Source organism: Clarias gariepinus, chromosome 23 (assembly GCF_024256425.1).
Source record: "Clarias gariepinus isolate MV-2021 ecotype Netherlands chromosome 23, CGAR_prim_01v2, whole genome shotgun sequence".
Lineage (NCBI taxonomy): Eukaryota > Metazoa > Chordata > Actinopteri > Siluriformes > Clariidae > Clarias > Clarias gariepinus.
Window position 1 is genome coordinate 2,335,741 of NC_071122.1, and position 9,004 is coordinate 2,344,744.

The window sequence follows — 9,004 nt, forward strand, 5'->3', positions numbered from 1 at the left end:
GTGGCAGCATTTTCCTGCTATGTTAAACCCAGGCATTTTTAGTTTTTATTATTGCTTGTCAAATACAGTAAAACCTCAGATTACGAGTAACTCGGTTTACGAGTGTTTTGAAAGACGAGCAAAGATTTGTAATCAATTTTGACTTGGAAAACGAGCATTGTCTTGGTTTACGAGTACCGAGTATCATGTATCATGCATGCGCTTCTTGATTTGATGCCGAGCGTCACGTAATCACAACTGAGCCAACGTTTTTTTTTCTCTCTTGCGCTGCGGGTAATCATCTCCCCTGCTGGGTCTTAGTGCTCGTCTATTACTGGTATAATCAACATCCGTGTGTGTGTGTGTGTGTGTGTGTGTGTTTCTTTCTCTTTTGCTGCAGAGTGTGTGTGTTATGTGTGTGCGCCCGCGTAATTAGACACCGCGCCGGTTCACACACAAACACGCTCTCTCTCTCTCTCTCGCCTTTACTGTCAGTGTTTGATTGTGTGTGTGTTATGTGTGTGTGAGTTTTTCTTTCTCTTGCGCTGCAGAGTGTGTGTGTTACCGGCACGGTGTCAAATTACGCGCACGCACACACATAACAACCACTTAGCAGCGCAGGAGAAAAACACACAGCGTCTGTGCGCATAAATGGAAACACTTCTCTGTCTTTTTTTAAGGTAACATGCAGGTTAATTCGTTTTATTTTTATTTTATATTTTGTGTTAATTATTTTTATGTATTTATTTTTTTGGGCTGTGACACGAATTATTTTAATTTCCATTATTTCTTATGGGAAAATGTGCTTTGATTTACGAGTGTTTTGGAATATGAGCCTGCTTCAGGAACGAGTTATGCTCGTAATCCAAGGTCCCACTGTATTAAACTGCAGATTAATAAACTAAATCTTCCACTGTTATCCCTTCCATTCCTCCATATCCTCACTCATTTCTCATCTGCCTCAGCTTCACCTGGCCTCAACCCCTTCTCTGGCAGCAGGCCATATCCTGTGAGGAAGCCCTCCACATCTGTAGGAAAGAACTCATCATTAAAGTGCTTTGTGATAGCTAAGAAGTTGCCCAGCATCTCTCCAGCTTTGTAAACCAGCACAGCAGGTAGAACGTTGTCAGAGAACTGTTCTCCTGCACCAGAGATGGCTGTGTTGATGCGGCAGAACTTGACGCTGGGGTACTCCGCAGCCAGGAAGTCCAGGCATCTGTCTAGCACCTCACAGTCCTTGACACCGGCTTTGTAGATGTGCACAACCACTAATGTGAGCTGGTGCTCCTTTTCAATTACTTCAAGAAATGCCTCACCGCTCTCCAGTTCGTGTACACCATTAAACCTCGGGCCAAAGCTGAGTCGTTCATGCATCTCCTGCATGCATTGCTTACGGTATTTGCGCAGACATTGTTCATCATCCTCTTTGAGCAGCTTGTACTCCTGGGTGCTCATCTAAAAGGATAAAAATAAACAGAAGGATTTGGGAGATGGCCAAGTTAAATTATCAGAAGTATAACAGATGAAAATAAGGCTAAAATGCACTATACTGTCATAAGTACATGGACACATGACCATTACATCCATATGTTGTTCTTCCCCAAACTGTTGCCACAGAGTCTAAAGCAAACAATTTAACAAAAAGCTTTACATGTTCTCTTCATAGGAACTAAAAGGCCCAAACTCTTATTTAGCAAGATAATGCCATGTGCACAAAGCCAGCTCCATGAAGTCAAATTAGAAGAAGTCAAATGTCCTGCACAGACCTCAGACCTCAACCGCAATGACTTTAGAATGAACTGGAACACTAACCGAACCTCAGGCTTTATTATCCAACATCAGTGCCTGATCTCATTAATGCCTGTAGCCACATTTCATAGTCAAAAGCCTTTCCAGAAGTGTGAAGCGTATTCTAACAGCAAAGGGGCAATACATTTGAAATCAGATGGTCAACAACCACATATGGGTGTGATGGTTAGGTGTCCACATACTTTTGGCCACATGGTGTACCTAGCATATTAAAAGAACTGTACCTAAATTGTTTTACATGTATGCAACAGCAGACAGATGAAAATATAATGCTTTTTAAAACTAATTTTATAGAACACAAACAACCTTTGTTACATGTTTTTTCAAATAACTAAAGGAAAACTGCCTCTTATGCCAAATCGTATCTCATTATTTTCCCCAAAGCCCAGTTTTTTATATTTTGTTGCAGTAAGAGTGTGTCGAACAGAGTGCGTACCCTGTGACTTGAGTTACCCGAGGACTCATCATTGAACTTGTGCAGGAAGGACATCTGCTTCAGCAGCTCCCTCTTGTTAGGAGGGAGAGACTCCTGATCCAAGCTTTCCAGCTTAAACTTCCGCCAGTCATTAATTACACCCTTTGGTCCTGGTAATAAATTATCATGTGTCACATTATTTTATAGAGAATCACATGGTGTGTCTTATAGCTGTATTTTATTTGTTTGGAACTTGTAAACTGTTTGTGACTAACAGAATGATGTCACTTGGGAACCAAAGCATAGATTTCATACACAAACATATACCCATTACGATGTGTTTGCTCTCTTTTTGCAAATACTGTTTTTTTTTCTGTATAGTAGGTTAAAGCAACACATGACAAGCTCTCAAAATACTTAGCTGCACATCTAGTAAGGGCCACCTAGACATGGCTTTTGGCAGACCGCCAAATCCCAAATGATTTACAGAACTAACATGTATATTTAACATTTATCTCATTTACCTGTGTGAGTCACAGCCACCTCCTCCTCAACTAATCCTCTGCCAGACATCTTGTTGTCTATGCGGACACAAACAGCATATAATATTTTGTAAAATGCCTATATGCAGAAAAAATGCACAAGCATTTAGCAAGGCACTAGAAAAAAAACAGAAACTGGTTACTCTTCCCTTGGATTACTGGATTGCTGGAGGATTATGAACTATATACCCATACATAGTCTCAGAACATAACTTTAAACTCTACTATTAGAGTGGAGTTCAGCATCTATACTCACTATGTGACTGCTTCTCTCAGGGGAAAGTACATCAGTGAGGTTAAGGGATTATTCCTTTATCCAGTTTGTCAGCTTGGTTGGCTCTTAGCATTGGTTTTAATTAGTTTAGTATTTTGTTCAAATTTTGTTTTTAAAATAGTCGCCTGTTGTACTGTACATCTGTTACTACTTCAGAGAATTTAAATTTAAAACATCATGCTATTTGCATTATTACAATACCACCCACTCTATGTAAATATATTCATCTCCATGCATCCTGTTAGGTTAATGATAAAAACACTGTGCAGATTGTGTCCTTCAGTCGATCCCTACAGGTTTTTACATGAGGCACCGTTGCAACATCTTCACTGATGCCATGAACACTACATGTCCAAATCCTGACCTGATGTCAGAAATTTAAAGCTTTCCAGTTTTCTAGATTGCAACTTTTATGCAATCTAGAACAGTACATCTACATAAATAAATTTGTCAGAACTTTTTTTAATTTTATCTTTTTGTTCCATACACTGGAGAACCCGAAACCAGTCTCAAAAGAAATTCTGTCTGTATGTCTGTCCTTTGCAGTACTTATACATCTGCCTGAAGTTTAACCTGCACCATACGGGAAATCAAAATGTTAAGTAAAAGTGATGTTATAAACAGTTATTAGGATTTAATAATAATCTACTTTAAAGTAAGCTACCAATAAGCTATTACTGTAGCTCAATGTAAACAAACATCACCAAAAGATATTAATTAGAAAAGCTAAACTGAATATTTTTTGTAGGATTACCTAACATTTTCATTGCCGAAATAACGGTACAAGTTCATTTTAAGTCAATTGAGACAAAACCTAATCATTATCTACTTTTCAATTTCTGTGATTCACTCTCCGATTAACAAACAGGGAGTGTATTTGGCTGATGAAAGAAATACAACTTAGCATAATAAAGGTGTAAGAAACTTTGTAGTTTTTTCTTTGTAAATTTTCTTTGTAGTTAGGCAGTGAGTTCTGCTGTACAGAAAGACAGGCAGACATGTACGTGGGATTCACCCTGAAATAATATTACTAATTACATTAAAGCTAATTAGCTGATTTTTAGTTTTAACCTTTTCACTATTTCTACAAACTCTTTTTCTGTCAATGACGGGTATTACCACTAGAAACATATATAGTCTTCTTTAAGATCTGATCATTTCCCTCACCAGATTACTTTCATTTAAAATCAATTAACAGTTCTGAATCCATAATGATGAATTATAATCATTAGATACAGTTAATGGTATGTTTCTATGTCATTAAAGCTGCTGGTTTGGGGCCGTACAATATCTTTGAACAGCTGGTCAATCCTTTCTGCTCAGTTTAAGCCAGTCGTTAGATTAAGCTGTACGTAGGGATCACTGGGATTGAGTACAAACTGTAATCCTTTAGCATTTAGGTAGACTATAGCCATGGGTTTGTATAGGTTACAGCATGACTTGATGATGTTGAAAAATATCTAACTAAGACCTCATATTACAAGTGTGTATAAAAAATACTTAAACATACTGTACATATTCCCTACCAGTTTATAAAATTGATCCTAAGTTTTTCAGCTGCTGTAAGCAGATTTATAACAGATAGCATGGCAGGTCCATCTTTGGCCACCTCAGTCCTAAAATAATAGACAAAAAAAAAACATAATGAGAGTGACTTACTCTGATCGTAGAGCTGTGTAGAACAAATAAGTGTTCTCTTGCCTTTTAATTGTCTGAAGAAATGTCTCTTTGCTAGGCTGTTATGTGGTCAGTGTCTGCCTCAGTGAGTTCTACTGTAGGCTGTTTGAGGATGGCTTTCTTATAATGAGGCTCATTGGACAACACTGCTCTATTCACTGAAATAGCTCAAGGTTTCTAAGAGGATTTAAATCCTGAATCTAGAGCTAGGTTGAAGCAAAACCCAAAGACGAGAATAATGTCAGATTAAAATAAGAAATTTAGCAAAATGTGTGACTTCAGATTATTATTACTGATGTATACACTAAGATAAAAACATTCACTGACAGTCTCATTCTTATCATATTCCATGTTTTTATTATCGACTTCAATTGTGACAGACATGATTTTACTCTTGACTTAATACTTTTCTAACTTTCTCTGTGACCTATTGTATCACATGGTCATTAATTTAAACCAAGGTTGATTTAATAGGATAGGTGTAACATAATGACAGATTTGGAACCGTATACATCTTAATCTGGAAATGAATAGCTTTGTAGAATCAACTTCTTCTGATGCATGTTACCATAATCATGACGCAGCAAAGCTGAGATTGCTGATGACGTGTATTCTTAAAGCTCCTAGTACACCAGATTTGGCCTTTTCTTTGCTTGCATTTGGTTTCAAAGATTCACTTGTGTCATGAAAGAATCATGTTACAATACAGCACAATAAACACATGTGGGTGGGTTTTAAAGACTATATCTAAGCAGGTGTGTGAAAGAAAGTTCTGTGGCAGAAACATGATGTCATCAGTGGCCAGAGTTTCATGGGTGTGGTGTTGAAAACAATAAAATATCACCTCTGCAAAGAATAGACCTGTCGTCTGAAAATATCCTACTGTTGTCCTGTCCTTTGCACAATGTAGCATAAAACTAACACTTGCATCAAATCACAATCGTCCTCTTTTCACGCAGGCTATTTATACTGCTAGCATTATTTTTACCTAAAGAGGATTACAAATCTTTCTCAAGAGCTCAACACATGGCTGAGCAATTCTGGCTAAGCTCATATCATACACCAGAGCTCTAACTGCTGAGCCAACACAGTTTTGCTTGATCATGTGTGATAAAAGACAGTTGACTGAAGAACATGCACATTGCCTGGAGTGTGCTTGTGCCCTGGGTTAGGTGAGCACAACAACCAGGGCCCAGGATCCTGGCCCTCCATGGTCATACACAGAAGAAGAAGTTTAGATGATTGATAAATGTGCTTTTTAATACTGTAATGGTCAGTAAACCATAATATGCACATCATACTTCCAATGTTTATTTTGGCTAATTACTATTCTCTCCCTCTCTCTTTCTCTCCCTCTCTTTCTCTCTCTTCCAAGCTACACATGTTGCTCCTGGGCTGCCAGTGATCCTGTTTTTCTCTGTCTGGTTCATCCTGGTGCCCTGCTTTTTGATAATCTTTTCGCATGGATGCCTGTTGTGGTCTGCTTGGGATATGTGTGTCTAGAGACAGTTTCACTTTACCACAAATATGGTCTTGGACTCGGCTGATACAGCCGAGAGCTGTTCTTGATGATTTGTGACTGTAATTGCTTAATAATTTCGGACTGAAATTACTACAAAGTATTTTGCATTCACTCCATATTAACTTAAACATATCTTCTGTTATACTGAACTTTTAGCCTCCAAACACACAGAATGATGAGATAGCTTAGCTGGAGGAGACAGCAGCACTATCCTCTTGGTGTAAGAAGATAGCCAAGAAGATAACCACCACTGTGTCATCTGCAAATTTCACTATGGATTTGAAGCTGTGTTGTGCATACTGTAGCAGTTGTAGATGTAGAGAGAGAGAAGAGCAGGGGACTCAAAACACAACCTTGAGGTGATCCAATGTTTGATGTAATACTTTCTGAGAACCGCTGTCCGATCTTTATCACGTACGGTCTGTTTGTCAGGAAACTCAGGATCCAGGAGCATGACGAGTTGCCAAGTCCTAGTTTACTAAGCTTCAAAATTACAGTTACAGGGACTATAGTGTTAAAAGCTGTGCTGTAGTCGATGAAAAGAAGCGTGGCATTATTCCCTTTCCAATGTCCAGATATGAAAGTGCAGTATAAAGGACATGAGAGGTCGCATCTGTGCTTCTGTTATGACGGTAAGCACCGATAAGATCCTTTACAAGTCTCTCAAAGCACTTCATTACCAGATCTGAAGTTATTATATCATTATTATTTAGAGCCACAGGACTTACTGGGTTGGAGTTCTTGGGCACAGGAATTTTAGTGGATTTCTTGAAACATGTAGGCACTGTGGACAGGGCAAGGGACATTTTATAGATGCAGGTGAACACTGGAACCAGTTGATCTGCACAAACTCTTCCAGGACCAGCTGTCTTTCTGCTGTTCACTCTCTTCAGAGCTCTCCTTACATCATGCTCTGAGACATTGAGTGGGCTGTCCTCATTGACACTCACAAGGACTTGAGGAGTGCATAGAAGAAATTCAAGTCATTAACAAGTGCAAAATCAGAACCTGATGTGTTTCCTCTCCTAGCTATGTTTCCACTTTATTCCTGTAGCACCATTTTGTCTTTTTTACTGCCTTCTGAAGGTTGTAAGAAGCGGCCTTGTACGTGGTCATATCACCGTGATGAGCCTGGCATTGTAGGCAGCAGCCGTGCAGACAGATCTGTCCATGCAAGGTTTCTAATTAGGAAAAACTTGGGAAACTAGGGTTAATTTTGTCAGCTATAATTTTAGTCTTAGTCCCAAGATAAATGTCCCTGTTAATTTTTATCATATTTAGTCAATCTTTTCCTATTTTTGTTTTGTCAAGGTGTAGTCGACTAAAGGTCTGGACATTTTAGTCTAGTTTTAGTCAGAGAAAACATAACATTTTAGCAATAAGATTAATATTAATTAACCCTATATTCAATCTAGTCTAGCCCAAACCCTTTTTTAAGTTTTTTCACAAAATAATTATCATAACATTTAAAATGTATCTTTTCATTGGATGTATTATTTTTTTTTATATGAATTTATACCATTGGAATATGTCACAATCTTTGTTAGCCTATTACATTAATGTGTTTGGCAACAGTTTAACCCTAAAATAAAATACAGTACATCACAACATAATTATGTTAACATGTAGTACAATTCAATTTCAAATTAATTTTTTTTTGTTACATACACAGTCATGCACAGTATGATATGCAGTGAAATGCTTAAACAACCGCCCGAGACCTTAAAAAAGATTATTAATAGGAAATAAATATGGAATAAAATAAGGAAAAAACTTTAGCTAAGGAAAACATAGCTACAGAGAATATAGAAAACTTTAGTGTGGAAATTAAGTAGAATTTAAATAGAAATGCCCGGGGAATGTGCAAATATGCATGAATGCGTTTATGAGTAATAAGCAAAGCTAAAATAGAAATATGTGCAAATGTGTATGAATGTGCAGGTGTGCAATGCCCATAAGTGTCCATGGTGTTTATGAATGTCCAGAATGTATGCAAATGCAAATGTCTATAAGTGTGTATTGTGCAAAAATGGTTTAGTCCTGTGTGGTGTCTGATTGAAAGACCATATCGCCAGTGGGAAGAAGCTCCTCTTCGGTCTCTCTGTGTTGGCCTTTAGGGAGCGGGAGCACTTTCCTGACCGCAACAGAGAAAACAGTCCATTATTGGGGTGGCTGAGCTCCTTCGTGATCTTCCTGGCCTTGGCCCAGCACCGGTTGCTGTATATAGTGTGCAGGTCAGGGAGCTCTGTGCGGATGATGTGCTCAGCTGATCGCAGCACCCTCTGTAGAGTTTATCTGTCCTGCATGGTGCTGTTCCTAAACCAGGTTACGATGTTTCTCATCAGGATGCTCTCCATGGTGCAGGAGTAGAAGTTCCTGAGTGCCCTGGAGGGCAGTTTAGAGTCTCTTAAGCATCTGAGGTGGTAGAGAAGCTGCCGGGCCTTTTTTACCATGATGTTAATGTGACAGGACCATGACGGGTCCTGCATGATGTGAACACAGAGGTATCGGAAACAGTTCATTTTTTCCATTGTACTCCTGTTGATGATGGGGGTCTGGTAGTTCCTCTTCTGCTTTGAACTGAAGTTCAACATAAACTTCTTTGTCTTGCTAAGGTATAGACTAGACTGTTCCTCTAGCACCAGTTCCCAGATTTTAGATTTTCTCCAGGTAGGCCGTCTCGTCGTTGTCAGTGATTAAACTTCATGTCAATGTCGTTGACTGCAAACTTCTCCAGCGCTGAGGATGAGGAAGGCTGAGACATGTCCATCCATCCTTACTGCCTG

The 9,004-nt window shown here is 38.7% G+C and overlaps 1 protein-coding gene across 2 annotated transcripts; it reads right to left on the reverse strand.

Moving 5' to 3' along the window:
* Positions 1–725: 725 nt before the first annotated feature.
* Positions 726–4,811, reverse strand: pdcb (phosducin b). Of its 2 annotated transcripts, none has more exons than XM_053484021.1 (4): positions 4,679–4,811; positions 2,728–2,784; positions 2,225–2,373; positions 726–1,434 (listed from the first exon to the last, which is right to left on the reverse strand). In XM_053484021.1, the coding sequence occupies exons 2-4, from the start codon at positions 2,774–2,776 to the stop codon at positions 925–927; spliced, it is 708 nt and encodes a 235-aa protein (XP_053339996.1). In that variant the 5' UTR covers positions 2,777–2,784; positions 4,679–4,811; the 3' UTR covers positions 726–924. The 2 variants fall into 2 exon arrangements, with proteins under 2 accessions (XP_053339996.1, XP_053339997.1); XM_053484022.1 differs by lacking the exon at positions 4,679–4,811 and adding an exon at positions 4,546–4,637.
* Positions 4,812–9,004: the final 4,193 nt, after the last annotated feature.